The 18864-nt window shown below is 40.4% G+C and overlaps 1 protein-coding gene across 1 annotated transcript; it reads right to left on the bottom strand.

Annotated features, from left to right (window-relative positions):
- Window positions 1–7132: 7132 nt before the first annotated feature.
- On the bottom strand, window positions 7133–16278 carry LOC103705384 (protein STRUBBELIG-RECEPTOR FAMILY 2-like). The gene is made up of 13 exons (XM_088716307.2): window positions 16128–16278; window positions 15957–16028; window positions 15464–15535; window positions 15141–15212; window positions 14991–15056; window positions 14825–14890; window positions 14379–14713; window positions 10997–11253; window positions 10049–10320; window positions 9025–9166; window positions 8179–8318; window positions 7939–8095; window positions 7133–7550 (listed from the first exon to the last, which is right to left on the bottom strand). Exons 3-13 carry the CDS (start codon window positions 15481–15483, stop codon window positions 7365–7367), a joined length of 1713 nt encoding a protein of 570 aa, XP_088572433.2. The 5' UTR covers window positions 15484–15535; window positions 15957–16028; window positions 16128–16278; the 3' UTR covers window positions 7133–7364.
- Window positions 16279–18864: the final 2586 nt, after the last annotated feature.

The following is an 18864-nucleotide window of genomic DNA, read 5'->3' as shown; positions in this document are numbered from 1 at the left end:
TTGGTCAATGGGGTGGGGGGGAATAGGTGGATTTGGGTTTAGGGGGCAACTTGACTGGTCCTACTCTAGTAAACTAGGGGAGCATATGGCGGTGGTGAGGAGGGCAACGACAGCATTGCAGTTGGGGGCGATGGATGGGGTCTCTAATAGCGGGCTGGCCCAACAAGGAAAGCTTGGGATGGGGACTCAGAGTGGTGAGGAGCAGGGTCCCCCTTCGTCCCGTGTGGAAGAATGAAGATGCTTGTGTAGAACCGCAGGAGGGTGGGCAAGCCCTTCTTCACTTCCTCATTTAGGAGATTGATTCAGGTGTATGGCCCGAACATTTATTTTTTATGTGAGACGCGACTCTCTGGAGATAGCCTCCTTCGAACACGACATCAGTTTCCATCAACCTAGGGTTCTTATGCCATTGAATCATAGGGCTTGACGGGAGGTATCATTGTTTTATGGAAATGGGGCGTAGCCACTGTAGATGTTTTCCATAATTGTGCCCAGCAAGTTGTAATTGTTATTTCGGAACTTAATGAACCTCCTTGGATTTTGTTGAGTGTGTATGCTAGTATTGGCTATGGAGTGAGGAGGGCCCTATGGGACGAGGTGACTATCCTTGTTGCAAAGGGTATCCCGACCTTGGTTGCTGGCAACTTCAATTGCATCCAGGGGCCTATGGAGAAGAGAGAAGGCAAGGCCTACACTAATAAAGTAGAAAGAAAAACATTTTGTGACTTTATGGGGTCTAATGAGCTGGTAGATCTTAGATTTCCAGACTGAGATTTATTTGGTGCAACAACTGATCTTGTCGTGCCATAGTGTAGGAGAGGATTAACAGGGCCATAGTCTTAGTGAGTTGGATTCAATGCTTTCTCACCTATTAGGTTCGTTATCATTCTCAGATCACTTCAGATCGTTGCCCACTCTTTATTAGCATTGTTTCTATCACCTATCACCATAGCTTGTTTGCTTTGAGAAGATGTGATTGTCGTATCCACAATCCTGGAACATCATCGACGGGGCGTGGGGGCTCCGGTGCAGGGGGATGCTACGTGAAGGGTCACCCTTAAACTGGAACTCACCAAGCAGAGACTGCGAAGATAGAATTGAGAGGTGGTAGATGATATCTTTAGATGCTTGGATGAGGTGAAAGCATCCATTGTTGACCTTTGAGGAAGAAAGAATAGGAGTTGTGTCTTGTTTGAGGAGGAGCTAGCTGATCTCCAACGGAAGCTGCCTACACATCACTCTTCTGCGGCAGCAAAAGGTATTCTGCCAGCAAAAGTCTAGGGTCTAGTGGATCATAAAAAGGGATAGGAACACCCAGTTCTTTCACTAGTCTATCATAATCATGAGACAGAAAAACTTGGTCCGGTCATTAAGAGATGAGATTGGGTAAAGAATGGAGGAGGAGAGCATAGTAAGATACGTATTGTTTGATTTCTTCAGATCTAAGTGGATTAAGTATTACGACCGGGAGGTGGCCTACTATTTTTCCTCCCCCAAATGCTGGCATTGGGATGACGAAGAACGGTGGACTCGTCGAGCCAGTCTCGGAGATCGAGGTGCAGGGGCGTTTTGGGCCCTGGCAGAGGATAAGGCCTTAGGGTCAGATGGCTTTCCTCCGTTCTTCTTCAGGGGATACCGAAACATCATTCAGAGGAAGGTAGTGGAGGCAGTCCAACTATTTTTCAATACGGTCTCGATGTTGGATGGTTAGAAGAAAACTTTCATCACTCTAATTCCGAAGTACCAGGATGTGACGGAGCCTAGCTATTTCAGACCAATCAGTTTTGCACTACTCTCTATAAGGTAGTGATGAAGATTGTAGTGGGCACAATGAAGCCATTGCTACCTAGGCTTATCAGCTAGAGTAGGGTGCTTTTGTGGGGGGTCAGAATATTACAGATTATATTCTGATTGCAAAGAAGATGGTGTTGGATCTACAACGTGCCCCATTTCGGTGGAGCCTCATGGCAGTGAAATTCAATATGGAGAGAGACTAAGATAAAGTTCATTGGGATTTTCTTTGCTATACCTCTGAGTGCTTTGGGTTCCATCAGGTCTGGATCACCTGGATTCTAGGTTGTGTGCGGGTTTCATCCTTCTTCATTCTGATCAGTGGCACACCAACACTGTTCTTTCACTCGACGACCGGGCTCCGTCAAGGTTGTCCCCTGTCTCCTTACCTGTTCATTATTTGTAATGATGTATTATCCCAAGCCTTGCAGGCGACGTGTCGGGAACGAGCCTTGGATGCCTATGTGCTAGCCCTGGGGGCCCAGCCAATCTCTCACCTATTTTTTGCAGATGGTTGTCTCCTTCTGGCCAGGGCAAGGATGAGGGATACTGTGGTTCTCAAATGCATTTTGGAGGATTATTGCACGATCTTAGGTTAGAAGTGAACTTTCTCAAGTCAACCATTTGCTTCAATCCAAAGACTAAGCTGCGGGTGAAACAGACCGTCAGGGAGCTCCTTAGTATGAGGGAGCAGGAGATGCTGTAGAGTTACATAGACATCCCCATCACCGGAAGGAGACAACGGATGATAGAGTGTCTTGGCATGGTGCAGCATATCCAAAAGCGGCTAGAGGGTTGTAGAGCTGCTTTAATATTTATGATGGGCAGGATGATCTTTGTGAGGTTGGTCCTTAGCTCCATGCCAATCTACCTCATGTCCAATACAGTTTTTCTGAGGTTGGCGTTGCTGAGGATTGAATAGATGCTCCGGAGCTTCTTGTGGGGCTCGTATGGTAGTGGACACGGGGTGCACCTGATTGCTTGAGGTGTAGTTTGCCAGCCGATTCGAGGGGGTGGCTGGGTGTCCAGTCTTTGCTTAGGAGGAGCGAGGCGCTGATTGCAAGACATTCCGTGATGCTGGTTCTTGAGCCACAATGCTTGTGTAGTCAAGTGATGACAATTCGATACAGCCCTCAGACTGCTGATAGGGCATTCCAAAGTGGACAGAGGAGCTCTTTCATTTGGAGGAAGATCTGTAGGCATGTTCTTAGTGTTTTGGCCAACACCATATGGCTTATTGGAGATGGGTGCAATGTGGATGTGGTGGCGGATCTCTAGCTGGATACTCTCCTACTGAGGTTCTAACCGATCATGGTCAATGTTGAGGCCATGGGTGACTTGTGGGTTAGTGATGTCCTCCGCCCTAATGGGATAGGGTAGGATTCCAATTGGATTAGTCATCCATTTGAGGAGCACCTTGGAGAGAGAGTGCATTCGCTAGCAGGTCCAGGTTGTGATGTTCTGAATGTGAGGGTCTGGAGTACTTTCTCTAGACCGAGAGTCAGAGTGAGAGATATCTATAACCTATTCCATAGTTAGTAGAGTCAGAGGCTGGACTGCACCTAAATTTGGAGGTTTGGCCTTCACCTGAGGGTTGTTTTGTTCCTATGGAAGGTGACTTGAGGATGTCTTCTGACTAGGGTCATTCTAAGTAGACACGGGCTGAGCATTCCGCTGACCTACCCTGGGTGCGGGGTGGAGGAGTCTCTAGATCATGTCCTATTTTAGTGTGATCAAGCTGTGCGGATGTGGAGACACTCTGGTATCTCACCAAAGGCTTTGTGCAAGTCTGGATCCTTTATCCAGGTGCTTAGAGGGTGGTCGGGTACATCTTATACCCGACACGAGGCCGTCAAGGCTACTTATGTTGCTTGTCACATTTGGCTGGTTAGAAGCTTATGGATATTCGGGGAGAGTAGTTCTACACCAAAGCTCATCTTGGAGAGGGCCCGAATATAGGCTGCGGAGTTCACCCATGCAGTCTGTCGAGAGGACCTTTGATAGCTCGGGGCACATGGGACATTACTTTTATTCATGTAGCGTAACCTCCACCCTCGAGCTTGCTCAAGATCAAATTTGATGAAATATGTTTTGGATGGTGGCAGGAGGGATGGTGAGAGTTTTGCGATCAAAGGCCCGAATTCTAGATTGGTGGTAGCCAGAGAGAGCCCGATCTTCGACATCTCAATCTCCAGGGCGGAGCTGAGGAAAGCTTAGGCTAGTTTTTGTCATGCTCGGTGTATGCTATAGGCCAATTCCATTCTATTTGAGGTTGACTTGCCCACAGTGATTAGTTGGATTCGAGGGCGTCCTAGGGACATTGAGGGACACCACCCTCGATTTTCGAGCATCTAGGGTATGGCTAGTAGTGGCATTACTTTAAAGCAATGCATATTTATAGGGAAGCCAATGAAGCAGCGGATTAAATGGTTTCTTTGTCTCAAGCCACAACCGCATAGGATATTGAGCATCCTGTACACATAACAACTCATATTAAGCTAGTCATGTTCCCCTAACTTCTCTAGCTGCTTTTGCCACTCGGTTATTGGCCATATTTTTTATTTTAGTTTTTTTTTTCAGGTTTGGTTTTTACTGTTTACTTGGACTACGATACGAGCAGCATCTCCGGCAATTGGCCCCGAGATAGTTAACTGAAGGTCTGTCACTTGCTAATTAGACTCTGATAGTTCGGTTTGAAAGATAACTAGCTAATAAGTTTTGTCGAAACTTCTACCCTTTCCTCGCAGTCGGAAGAATGACGAAGTATCGAGAGCTAATGCATTTCCTGCTATTCGGAGGAAGGATGCTCTTCCCTGGTTCACCCAACAGCTAGATTTTTCTGATAGTTTTGGGGTTAAACATACCTACCACATTCTATTTTAATTATCAGCTTAGCCGTCACGTCGACACATTAACAATGGTGAGTACTCCAAATAATCGAGCTTATTCTATTAGCTTAGCCATCACGTCAAATAATAGAGCTTATATATCAGCTTGGCCGTCATTCTCTATCTTATCAGCTTAGCGGTCACGTCGACGCACGTCAAATAATAGAGCTGTGTCCTCTATCTTATTCTCTTAATATGATATTATTTTTATATTAAAAAATAATAAATTGATATTTTTATTATTAAATTAATTATATTGGGACATGCATAAGGATTTTTATTGAGTTGTTAGCTCATATCACTTTATTCTGACATCACTTATGAAAGGACGAATAGTTAAAGCATTACTCGTACTGGTTAATAACTAAATTTGTAATCAGATAACTTTTATTACTTACTTAATGATAGAATGTCCTTCGGATTCATACCATCCAATAATGTCGAGGTTTTGTTTAATCTACGGTCCTTGGATGTTCAAATAGAAATAGATTGGTTAACCTCTCTCACACTTCACCATCACGTGCCATATTAATATATTTATTTATTATTTATATAATTTTGGAAGCCTAAACTTTATATGAGTGTAGATTATGATAGTGCTTCCATCTTTTGTTGTTAATTATGTGGTTGCAAAACTAGAGCTCACGAAGAAGAAGTTTAACATGAAGACTAAGAAAGAGTTCTATGTTATCAGAAAAACAAGCAAGGAATTATGGACAAAATTTGGAAATTAGTTAATTGGAAGAGTAGGGATGGAGAATGAAACAAAAGCAGTGGAAAAGCTTGCTCGAGGATATTCTAAATAAAGAGAAAACTCTTTGGCAGTTGAGATCAAGATAGATTTGACTCAAGAAAGAGGATTGGAGTACAAGTTATTTACATGAAATGGCAAAAGGCTACCACAAATTCTAATCAGCTAATTAAAGAAAAAAATTATGTTCGGGATGCTGCAAATAAGACCATCTTCCCTACTAATGGAGTTGATTTTATTGTGAGGCCATTGGGCATACATCTTGATGGAATCTCTAATAGTTTAAATTATCATCCTTGAATTTTTTTTTTTTAATATTTGTTGGAGATTGTTAGTAAAGTCAAAGTTTAAGATTATGAGTTGACCAAAGATCTTTCACTTTTGTCATTGAAGGCTCTGGCAAAATTTAATAGTGAGTAGATAAATTAGTTTTCAGAGGCTTACATGAATTTAACATAGAGGGGAGCACTTTAGGTAGGGTTTGCCAAGAAATGTAGGGATCATGGTGAAAGAGCCTCAAACAAATTAATCTCAAGGTCAAAATTATTTTAGGAGGAAGGGGGGAGGGATGTGAGGCTCGAACCCATTAGCCTAGCCTAATGCCTGAACTAGGCTTGGTGCATTCTCTAAGATGGCCCAAACCCCAAATGAAAGAAAGAAAAAAAAGAAAACATGAACCAAGGTTTCTTTGTTTGAGTCGAAGGAAACCAACTCTGACTCCACCGAACGCCAGGAAATCCTGGCCTCCACCACCTATAAATCCTTCCGAAACCCCTTGGTGCACCATTGTCATTGAGCATCCCTCTTTCCTCTACTTCCAGAAAAAGTTTTCTCACCTTACCATCACCTTCCCTCACAGAGTCACCCTCATCAGGGGCTTACTGGAGCCAAGTACCGATGCAACCACCTATGCCCAACCTGGCCCTCCATTGAGCTGCCATGGTCGACCAAAATCTCATTAAGAGACTGTCAGATCCTACCGTCGAGCTCTATTTGAAGATCAATCCCCTATTTTTTTTATTTCCTCTTCTCCTCGCTCACCAGCCAACCGTCATCACCACCCGCTCACCGCCGCCCATCGTGGCCCTCCGACCAACGCCACCACTAGGCCAGCACCCTCCTTTGGTTTTGAGAGAGAACAACAAAGGATTCTTCCCTTCATTTTCTCTCTTTCTTTCTCTCTGTGCATAACTCAATGGACCCTGGCAGGAAGGTCCATATTCTCTCCATGGATCCCAATTTGACCCAATAGAAAGTCCGAGGCCAATATTGCCACCACAGTTCACCTCGGCCTTCGTCAGGCACCCTTGAACCTCCACCAATTGAGTCACCTACATCTGACCCACTCCAGCTGTTGGACATCATTACCCAGCCAGCCACATCCTTGCCCCTCCTCTCTCTCTCTCTCTCTCTCTCTCTCTTGTTTTTCTACCATTGGCCGTAATCACTTTATATTTTTTTTTTCAGATTATTGTTTTCGGACTTGATCATAAAATGAGATGGTATAATTTCTATAAATTTTGCATGCTAACGTGATATTTAAGTCTCCATTTTTGTGAGTTGCCTATACCTTAAAAAATAATCCCCAGGAGACCACAAATTCCACTTACTAGACGATGAAATGACAGTTCAACATATGTGCTCCAGGCTCTGCTTCCAAGTTAAAATACTGAAAAATAGCTCAAAAGAGCGCAGCAACAAATTTAATCACGGAATGCTGGGGGCTTGGTCACATCTGATATTGCATCTAGTTTCTATTGTCTACATATGTATAACTGATTCTCAGAATTATCAGTAAACCGTTATTTACAGTTAATGGAGTGTGAATCCTCTTACCTTGGGTGGCGTGTCACCAAATTTCTTGGAAAAAATTGTCCATCCTTACAAGCTGTTGCTCTATGATCATCCAGCACTCCTCCTGCCAATGGTGAGCATTAAGTGGACATAGGAGAAGATGGAGGAGGCTCCAAGTAGGCCAGAGTTGATTTGAAAGAGATGTCAGATACATCAAGCTCAGAAGCCTTAGCAGAGCTCAACTGGGTATGATGACCCATTTTATGGACAAGACGGATCAGATATTCAGTTATATCAGTCATCGGTGGACGGAATTCGGGTTCTGGCTGTTTACAGAAATTGATATAAGGCAAGAAGCTCAATCAGCAAATAATCAAAAAGAAATACAAGTCAAATTCCCAAAACCAAGCGCATGAGCTTCAAAATTTGATTGAAATTTGTAATAGAACCTTCTTAACTTTAGATCACCATATGAGTTTCAGGTCAGTCATGAATCCACTTCAGCATCTGTTTCTAATGTAGTGTAGTAATATAATGAGAAAGAAGTATGCTGGATCATTTTTCACTACTTCCATTTTAGTTTTTCCCTTTTCTATCCCCCCCTATCAATTTTTCATGCTCAGATAAGGTTTTGAACATCATGCATCCAAAAATCAGCATAGAGTAGATCACAGTCTGCAATGCTAACATCTAAAGGTTATAAGTGGAGCAAACCTGAATACAGAGCAATATGATGTCGGCAAATTGAGATAGGACCTTGGAAGGTATGGTGCCTTTGATTGTAGGATCAGTAATCCCTTCCAATGAGCTGAAGTCATGGAGACAAAAGGAAGACCACTTGACCAGATATTGCTCCTCTTTGCTTCTTGAACTATTATAATGACAGAAATGATGGTAAAAAAAAAAAGGAAAAAAAAATGAAAGAATGTCTGTAGGAGGACATGAAATGCATGCCTGTCAAAAGCCATTTTTCCTGTCAAGAGCTCCAGCAAAACTACTCCAAAACCATATACATCAGCTTTGGTCTTATCTACACCAGGGATATTGAGCTCAGGAGCAGTGTAACCATTAAAATCCATGGACAGTTCAGAAGCCTGTTTTCAAGTAAAGAAAGTTCACCAAGGGTTTTTTACCATGAAAAGAATAGGTTCACCAAGGGACAGAGCAATAATATCACAGAACATGGTAATACAAAACACATTTCCCTTAAAACAGCCCAAAACCAGAGTTCTTTTATGTACAGTTTACTTCTATCTAATACTTAAAAAAAAGAATTTAACAGATCTACATTCATTTATACTGCTCCTGCACTCATGAATAATGCTTCATTGCTAACTATAACTGTATTTGAAGTGCTCTTCTGGGATGTGTTGGACAGATTAAAAGAAGAAAATATAAAATTGTGTCATTTTTGTCTGAAGGTAAAAATCATTAGATGGAAATACTGCAGTATGAATGCCCAAATCTATTAACTAACTTTTCCCACCTTTCTCTTCTTATCCAGTGGAGCATCCACCAATCATCACCAACTACCAACAAGACAAACTCCCTCTGATATTGAGACACTGGAGGCTTCATATGTGAAATCCAGTATAATACCTTCAAAGTTCAGATTCTTGAACTAGGTTAAAGTAGCCAAATATACCACTAGCTTTGAGATTTAGGTATCCACTTCCCTGACAAATTTATTTAACTAAATATTCTCTTTTCAATTATAGTAGTAAATATCCTTAGTTTTCACCATTAAACTTTATTTAGCATTTAGAACATGCAGTGAAGAAGAACTTGAGCAGTATTTACTTTTGGTTTAGTGCTAATGAGATGCCTTAGCACAGTTAGTCCACAGTCAGTGATATGGGGCATAAGCTCATCATCAAGCAAAATGTTGGTTGCCTTCATATTTCCATGGGCCATGGGAGGAGAGCATATCCAATGCATATACCTGCAGATGCCATGGAAATATAGACCATCATCAAGATTCAAGAGCCGAAAAAAAACCCAAAAAGAATTATATCTCTAGTACTTAAATATTTCATTAACATTTTTTTTTTTTGGAGGTTGGGGGGGAAGGGCACAATTCTTTCTCCATCATTGGTTCTTGTTTTTTTTTCCCTTTTTTTTCTCTTCATCGATATAGTAAGGCTAAGTTCCACTCAAAAATACAATCATCACGAAGACAATGGGAGTTAAAAAAGTAGAAATTTTTTTCTTCAAAAAAATAATAGAAATCTCAATGAACAAGAAATTCCTCATATGATAAAGTAGTAGTGTAACGACCCAAGAACTCACCCATAAAGGCTAGCCAAAAGGTATTATTTAGATTCCTTAGTTTTATATAAGTACCCAAAATCTATCTAGCATATAGCCAATATGGGACTAAACAGATGCCCGCATGAATCCTCACATATTTCTCCCGTTTAAGCCTTGGTATTCTTGTTAGGCTAAGAGTCCAAATCCATTCAAATCTAATCACAAGCACCATGATTGGCCTGTGGTCAACTCCAATAGATCCATGTTGCAGTGTCCCCTAGCCCACATAAGCCATAGGCCAAGTTTGCTCTGATACTATTTATAACAACTTAGAATCACCCAAAAAGGCTACCGGAAGGTATTATTTGGGTTCCTTGGTCTTGTATAAGTACCCAAGACCTACCAGTGCATAGCCGATGTAGGACTTAACACATGCCCGCATAGATCCTCATAAGTAGAAACATTATCATTATTAGTTTGAAGAGTTCATTCTTAGTATAAGAACATAGTAAGTGGAAGAGAAAATTATTTCATGTAAAATAAGAGCCATCAAGTTGAAGTGATCTATACATACTCCAATGCATGGGCAACACCAAGGGCAATCCTCACCCGAGCTTTCCACGAAAGAGCCTTATGCGTCTTATTGGCAGAAAATAAGACATCATGAAGAGACCCACCACCTGCATATTCATACACAAGAACATGCTCTCCATGATCCACAGAATAGCCTAAAAGCTTGGCAATGTTTGGGTGTCTTAAACGTGACATATTCCAAACTGCATCTAGAAACTCATCTTCTTCATATACAGCCAGAGCTACCAGGTCAATCTTTTTGACAGCTAACAGCTGAGAAAGCAAAAGAACCGATGCATAAGCTTCTGCATTAGAGTGCATCATATGCGAAAAAATAAATAGACAAATAAATAAATATATGCCACCATTGAGGGATAAAAGTAAAGTTCAACCACCATTCAGGATTATGATGCAGGAACATAGACAGTGATTAAAATGAAAATAACCATATTTGGATACAGTGATTAATATGAAAATAACCATATTTGGGAATAAAATATCCATGTTTCTCCCAGCATATAAATTAAATAGTTTCGACACAAAAACATGGTCCATCACTAGAACTCATAAAAGACAGTCATATTAACAAGAACCGATGAAAGAAAAACAAAATTTATATTATAATTTTATGTATTCTTTAACAGAAAATAATCATATTAATGACCACATATCTGCACAACAAACCGGCAGTTATAAAATGATATTGCACATAAAATAGCATCAAGACCTTTTTACAGTTGGTTATACGTGCTGACCACACCTGCCTGGTGTTCTTTAACTGCCCTCTTGAAAAAATGCATCAAAAATAAGAATTATGCAGTTATGCCTAGCTCTCTATGTGTATTACCTCAATGATGCCAAACAGCTGACGTTTGAAAATACTAGCTAAGCCTCTTTTGATATGGTTATGGTTGCCATGTTAAAAAAGTTGCATTATGCATATAATTACCTGCCCATCAGGAAATTCAGCTTTGTAAACCTGGCCAATTAAACCCTCTCCAAGAAGGTTTTCCTCGCTGTAATTATTTGTGGCAGTTAGAATTTCTGAAGCTGAGTAAAGCTTTGCAGTCAGCAGATTTCTGGATCTCCTCGAAGAACTTTTTCTTTTAGACATTCTATGGGGTTTTGCATAACGAACTGAGGGAGGCCTCGTAGCAGTCATGCGAGGAGAAACCCAGGGGCATCGATCTAAGTTCACTTCTGATACTGCAAAAGAAGCACAACCATAATCATGATTAATCAGAGAATGCAGCTAAGATGAAAGACAGCAGGTTATGCAGCTATTAACTTTCTATTGCATGTTTGACTGTGCATTTACAAAATTAACACCCAAATCTGAATGCTGATATAAAATATAAAATTAAGCTGTGTCTGTCTGTCAGAGAAGATGGCGACTGTAGACGTATGTAGACAAGTCATTTGTCCAAAATCTACAATACACCATGAGAGTGTCCGGGTAGAATTGTTCTGTCAAGCTAAACAAAAAAGACTACATGTATGTTCCAAAGGTAAAGTTTTAACGAATAGGAACCTGTGAGGCCCAACCTCGTGGGGGTCGGGCCAAGCCGGCCCAATGCCAAGTGAGGGCCCGAAGGCCCTCTTTCCATTCAGAATAGGGCAGAGCCCGGGTGAACCATGGCTAGTGGGAAGAGAGGAATAGGGCATAGCCCGGGTGAACCATGGCCTAGGTGAACCATGGCCTAGGTGAACCATGGCTAGTAGGAAGAGTCCTCCACCATGGGCTCTGCCAGAGGCTAGGATAAGCCTAGCCTCCACTTCTATTTAAGCCATCGACCCTCCCTAGTTCATCCTCATCGGAAGATCCTCGCATATGCTGCCGTCTTCTTTTCTTTTTCCCCTTTGATTGCCAACTACCTAAGCTCCTTGTGCTCGCTGGAAAACGCAGCCAAGCCTCACCAGAATTAGAGGTATGACCTTGAATCTCCTTCTCCTTTGTTTCCATGTTCATCAACCTCATCGCTGGCCAACTTTTCATCGGAAAAATCCGTAAAAGACGGAGCTTTGTTCATCTCCTGTTTTCCGATCCAAAAACCACTTTGCTCTTCTTTTTCCGGCCTCCTCCGCTGCCGGCATTTGTCGCCGGAGATGGGGGCTTATTTCCTTTGATGCCTTGGGCCATCATCGGAGCCCCATCGTCGGAGATCATGAAGGAAGAAAAAGAGGGGACGAAAGCCCTGTTTTCGGCCCTTTCTTCCTCTTCTTTTTGTCACCAGCCGCCCTATCACCGCCGCCAGTCGGCTTTGTCGCCGGTCTTCCGGCTGTCAACCACCACGGCCACCTGACCTTGGCCCTCACCTCCTCCTTCCTCTTTCTTCTTCTCCCTCTCTTTCCTCTTCTTTTCTTCTTTGTTTTTCTGCATTGTTTCTCTCCCTTGTTTCTCTCTCTTGTCCCTCTTTCTCTCTCTATGTACGCTTAGAGATCTTGGTTTAAGATTCTGTCATGCTTTGTTCGGATCCAAGTTGACCCTGGGTGGAAGCCCTAAACCACCCCGGTACCCGGGCGGTAGGCCAACCTGTTACCTCAGCGTTGTGAGATCTCTTTGAAATTTGGTCATCATTGACTTTCATTGAATCACTTAAATCATGTCTAATCTGAATTAATTCAGTTCACCTTGTTCAGACCAACCCATGCAGTCGGGTACCACTATCTGATTGATATTGCCTTTCATCCATCCTGATTTGGGCATGAGGTCGTATCCCCAATAGTATCTTAATTTTTAGCTTTGTTTGGCTTCTAAGATAATGATAAAATTAATAATATTTTAATAATATTAAAACAGAAAAATCTAACTGCTCTAACTGAAGTGGGATTTTTGAAGCGAGAAGAGGTAAGTACCCTAATGCTTTAAAGTTCGTTTTCTGAACTTTCGGTAAAATAATAATTTAGTTTATTAAATTTGATTATGATATCTATTTTACACTTGGTTAAACGGGTCAGGTATGTTATTGCTACGATAGTAATTATTTTAAATTATATTATGTGTTATGTTATAAAATTTAAAAAATATGATTGGGCAAATTATGAAAAAAAAATTGTTTTATATATATGTTTTCTCAGCATGACTATGATCTGGCCCAGCCAATGGAGATTATTCGTTGGCCATGTCGACTTGTAATCCATAAAAAATTGGTTTCGACGCCGCACCACTAGTGATTAGAATAATGGTATTTGGACACCGTACCACCGGTAGTTAAGGATAGTAGTGTTTGGCACTTTGTGCGACCTATGCCACTAGGTTACGTAGCCATAGCCTGTTGTTGGATTTCTAGTATTAGTTTATAAAAATAATAGTATATTTCAAAAGGAGATATATGTATTATTCGAGAATTGATTTATTTTTTAGTCAATATCTTGCTCTTTAACTTATTCTTTGGCATGTTTAGATCCCACTTTGGGATATTATGTCTCTTACTAGGCTAGTGTAGCTCATTATTATGTTTTTCTTATTTTTTCTTCAAATCCATATGCATGATTGCTCGGAACTTGGAGAGTGCTTTAGATCTTTTAAAGATACTTTTAGTTATTGAAGTTTTAGTCAGACTAGTTAGAGTATTTTATTTGATTTATGTTAATAGTTAGCAAATGTTGACTTATGTCACTTTGAAACTATTGTAAGAATTATTTGAATAAGTTCTTGATTAAATAAATTTTCAAAAATTATAATTGCTTTGATATAATCTGCAGCCTTGTATACTTGTATGGTCCGCCATATAGGTATGCAGCGTCTATTATGCTCCAGGTATGGGGCGTGACAAAACCAACCTTTGACATTTAGAACAAAGCAAAACAGGCATGTAGAGTTAGAGGAGAAGATTAGGACAACAGAGAACAAAGGAGAACTTTTAAGCAATTGAATCTTTTTGAGAAAATTTAGTAATTGAATCTAAAGTTAAAAGATGCGATTAAATGTAATGAGGTACCATTATTTTTGACTAAGCAATTCTTGATGCAAATAAGCAGAGGAGAGCAAGAGAGGAGCAATTAAATATGGTGCAACAGATCATATTAGATTAAATGGAAGTTTATAGGAGATTAGTTATGATTGTAAAGCTCAGTCCAGCTCTTTCTTCTTAAGATGGCTGCAGCTGTTCTGTATGCAAACACAGATAATCTTCACAAGACTAACTGCTAGAGAGACCAGGTAGATAAAATGGTCGGTATTGCAAGATGAATGCATACCAAACATCCAAAATCAAGAACTCTATGATATTCTATAAAATTGACAGGTGCGAATTGGATGAATAAAAAATAAGGTTCTCTGAGAAAGCCTAAATGCTTGCCTGCCAAAAAATGCAGTGACTGATAGTTACCTGAGGGTGTTGTAACTGGAAGAGAATGAAAAGAGTCACTAGTGCTCTTAGAACCATCAAGAGCACTTTTGTGAGATCTGTGACTGTTTACAAGGGCAGCAGCAGCAGCAAGCAGAGCCACCAAAACTAGACCACCAACAGTGCTGGTCATCACTCCCAGGCCTACTCTTTTCTGATTATGACCCCCTTGTATAGAAGAAAAGCTGAAAGAACTTGGTGTAACTCTAGGGCTACGACTGGCATTCCTATCAGCTGATGACACAGGGGAATGAGCACTTCCGTTTCTCAATTGTTGAGGAAATGTGTAACCACCTTGAAACAGGTTCCCATTGGTCCTGAATAGTTGATAAAGACAATGGGAGAAGGTATACGATGTCATATAAGAATCAGAGGAAGAAGAATTATAGACAAAAATATCAATTCATAACTTATATATAAAATAATACCTCAATTGCTGAATAAATTCCAATTGTTTTGGCAAATATCCGCTGAAGTGATTATTCTCGAGGAAACTGAATAGATATAATACCCAAAAACCACAAAGTAGTCATTTTTTTTATTTTAAAGGAATCGTATGGCCACTTACATGAACTTTAAATAGGTGAAGCTTACAGAATAGATAGCGGGAGGTTTGCTAAAAAAACAACAGATCCAGTGAACTCATTATCTTGTAAATAACTGTCATTAAAATCAGAAACGACAAATTAGTAAGATGCTTGTTGCTACTTCCACTGCAATAATTGTGGCCATTGTCACACTTACAGTGCATGAAGATTTGTCAATGAACTAAACGAGCTTGGTAGATCACCAGTAAAGTGGTTGAATGATAAGTCCCTGAAATTGCAGCCACTTGAGCTGGACCGACTCTAAAAGGCAGAGCTATGACATCTAAAACAATAATAATAATGGAAAAATAACACAACAGCACAGGCTTCTACTGTTAAAAACCTACATAATCAACTTCACCACTTTGTTTTTTTTTTCTAATAATGCATTTAATATAATTCATATCCAATGAGAGTTTTGTTCAATCAATGCCAAGTCCAATACAACCAATATCCAGAAGAAGCAGTATGAAATCTTACAGTATTTCTAAACTCTGCATGTCTGTAAAAACATTTCCGATGGGTCCAAAGAGAGAATTATGGCTCAGATTCCTACACATAGGAAAAGAAGAACGATATATGCATCAAAAACCAATTTCATGTTACAGTCACAAAACTATATGGCAGCTGAGTAACTCACAAGTGCTTGAGAAACTTTAGGGAAGACAACGAGAATGGGATGTTCTGAGAAAAAATATTCTCAGCCAAGTTTCTGCGGCTAGAAAGACTAAAGTAAAGAAACAGAAGAGAAAAGGGGAGATAACTTTCTCGAGGATTTCAAATAAAACAAAAAGAAGCATACATGTAGGTTGCATTCGGGGGCAAACCATAAGGAATTTCTCCACTAATATTATTTTGACTCAAATCTCTATTAAGACAAAACAAACAACCATCAAGAATCACCACATTTCTTCCAAAATTACATCATCAAAGACAAAAGCTCTCAGCGACTAATGTTAAGTTGTTAACTCACAGCTCTTTCAAAGATGGGAGAGTAGATAGATGGGAACCAAGAAACCCACCAACTCCCAGCCCTTTAACCTTTCTGCACCAAATAGAACAAGATCGGACCAGCCCTTTCCAAAAAGAAGCAAAATTTATCAAGATTAATCACCAAAAATTCAGGAAAAAAGCGGAAAATTACATGGAAATAACTGATTGGCCGGAGCAAGAGACCCCTCTCCATTGCTCCTCGCCGCAGGGGTCGCCTCCGGTGGCTTTCCACCCGGTCAGCTGAGGCGGGGCGTTGAGCGAGCCATAGAGAGCTTCGAGAGCTGAAACTGGAGAAGCCAAGAAAAGACGAAGGGCAAGAAGCCATTAGCGACGTTAGAGATCCGAAAGCGCACCTTGCTTTCTTTTTGCCCCCAAGATTTGTTCTTTTACTATCTACATGGGTTTTTATTTACTTTTTGTTTCGCACATCCAATTAGTGGCCCCTTCCGCCATGACGTGATCTGTGGAAGGGCGATGACCTCGAGGCAAATATGACCGTGCGATCAAGATCAGACGGATGGAATTACTAGAACTTAGAAGTTCATGCACTTGCCGATTTTCGCACAGGAATACCGAATTGCCGTGCAAATATCTCGAATTAAAGAACATAATTTTTTTTTTTTCAAGAAAAGGAGAAATTTGGGTTTACCATCGAGGGGATCGGTAACCGCGGAGGTAAAGAAGAAGGGATTAATCGCCGCAAGGAATAAGCAGAAGAAGAAAGACGCTATCAGAAGCGTCGGATTAGCTCGACCCATCCTCCTCCAGCTTCACAGAAATATTTTAAAACAAAAAACATTATAAAGATTACAAAAGAGAGGATTTAAATCAAGAATCTTTTGAGAACAATTATATCCAGAATTAAAGAACTGGATTCAAAGGAAAGGAAGAGAGAAAGACAAGAGAAATTTAAAGAGTGCTTTTATGATTCAAGAAAAGATATTACGATCAAGAACTATAATATTCAAAGAAAAAGAAATGAAACTAAGCACAGAAACAAGAAAAAGAAGAAGAAAACGGGATCCAGAACTCACCCTCGAGCTACAGTGTAACGAAGGAGATGAACAATTCCTTTGAATCTATCTAATAGAAAAGACGCAAAGGAGGAGGAGGAAGGAGTGAACTCAAAACTAATAGCCAAGATTGAGAGAAAATATAAGAATTTTTCAGTAATTTTTTCTTTTTGTTTTGGTAAACTTCGTGGCTATTTATGTTAGTCCAAACAGGCGGAGTCGAGCGGGGAGCAGGGGGTTATTTCAGGCGGTGGGGGCGGAGTCGTTCCCAGCTAGAGACAGCGCGTGCCAGGTCATCATCCACGTCAGCCTGACCGTTAATGACACTTTTGAATGAGATGTGGCAGTAGGGACGCGGTGGCGGGTGGCCGCTTGATTTCATAGAATAAAAGGAATAACGAATTCATGAATTCAAAGCTCATCTCTAGGTAATCATAGGTTACAAACATAGTGTTAGTAACATAATTCACTGTTCCAACTCAAACCAAACGGTACAAAATATACCGTACCATATCAATTGGGTATGGAATGCAAATTGATATATGGTACGGAATGCAAATTGATATTCGGCATGCCAAAATATTCTATATCATATTGTACCGCACTATGTCAGTATGACATCAGTACGGAGTTCGATATGGAGACGGTAAAACTTGATTGGTAATATTACTAGTAGATAGTTCATTTTTTTTCTTTTTTCGGGACGTAGAGCTGTTTTTTATACCACCACCTAGGATTGAACCTGGAAGCTCTCCTATGGAGAGATGGTGCCAACCAGCTGAACTCATAGCTGTTAGCAAAGACCAGATGGTTATGCTACGTAAGAGAGTGGGATAAAGACTTTGAGTTTTGTAGGAACGTGCTAAAGAATTGACCGTGGTATATTCATATTACTGCTAACAATAAATAACATGCGACATTTATGCTTTATCCCCCGAACATTTAGTTTCATTTGATCTAAACGTAACATTGCATGAAGTAGCTGATATCATCTTTTTGACATCTTTTATGTTCTAAAGATTTTTCTATTGAATTGCTGGTATATACGGCTTGGAGTACATTTTAACATATAATTTCTTTCGAGATTTTAAGCAAAGATGGGAACCTCTTTGATGGTTTTTTCAGGCTTAAAGACATTTCGTGTAGAAACTTAGAGATGCAGGAGCTTAGAATTCCTAGAACTTAAATGAGTCCTAAAAAGGTTGTTTGAACTGTAGTTGCTGGAAGTCACTATTAGAAGCTCATACGAGATCGGTATGACTTTTAAGTAATTATACCGACAGTGTGGCCTTTGTGTCCTCGTTTCCTTCAAGAAGACAGATCCGGCTTTAAATACAACTGTAGAAAACCTCACATGAGATCACTAACAGAGCTTAACAACATCCTTTGGTCAATTCCCTATCATTACTATCACAGAAAAAGCTTAATTTTGCCTGCTAGTTAATTGCTTAATTAGCCTTTCTGAAAAAGGCAAGGGGCAGACCCTGCCATCCTGAAATCAAATTTCTTGGAGCAAGGCTAAACCATCTATCACCTCATAGTCATCTTCATGCTCAAGTATACCGAAGCTCAAACTCAAATTATGGGTAAATTAGTTAGCAAACAATAAGTTACACTGTATGTGTCCTTTAAGCCACATTCCTTGGGACTCTTTTCGATTTTCTTTTATACAAATAGACAGATCTGCCGATATCAGGGACTATCATACAGTTGCTCCTATTAGCTTTTGTCGTCGGTAGGCGGACATCCTCCTGCATAAACGTTTGCAGCTCTCAATCTTGCCTATGGAACAGCACATAAAGCATATAATTACTGGACATAACAACAACGAATCGAGTTTTACCTACAAAATTAAAAAACAACTTGCTGCACTCA

The sequence above is a fragment of the Phoenix dactylifera genome, chromosome 2 (assembly GCF_051530095.1).
Source record: "Phoenix dactylifera cultivar Ajwa chromosome 2, Ajwa_hap1_PhDact_Kaust_v1.1, whole genome shotgun sequence".
NCBI classification, from domain to species: domain Eukaryota; kingdom Viridiplantae; phylum Streptophyta; class Magnoliopsida; order Arecales; family Arecaceae; genus Phoenix; species Phoenix dactylifera.
This window is presented reverse-complemented; position numbering and strand designations above follow the sequence as displayed.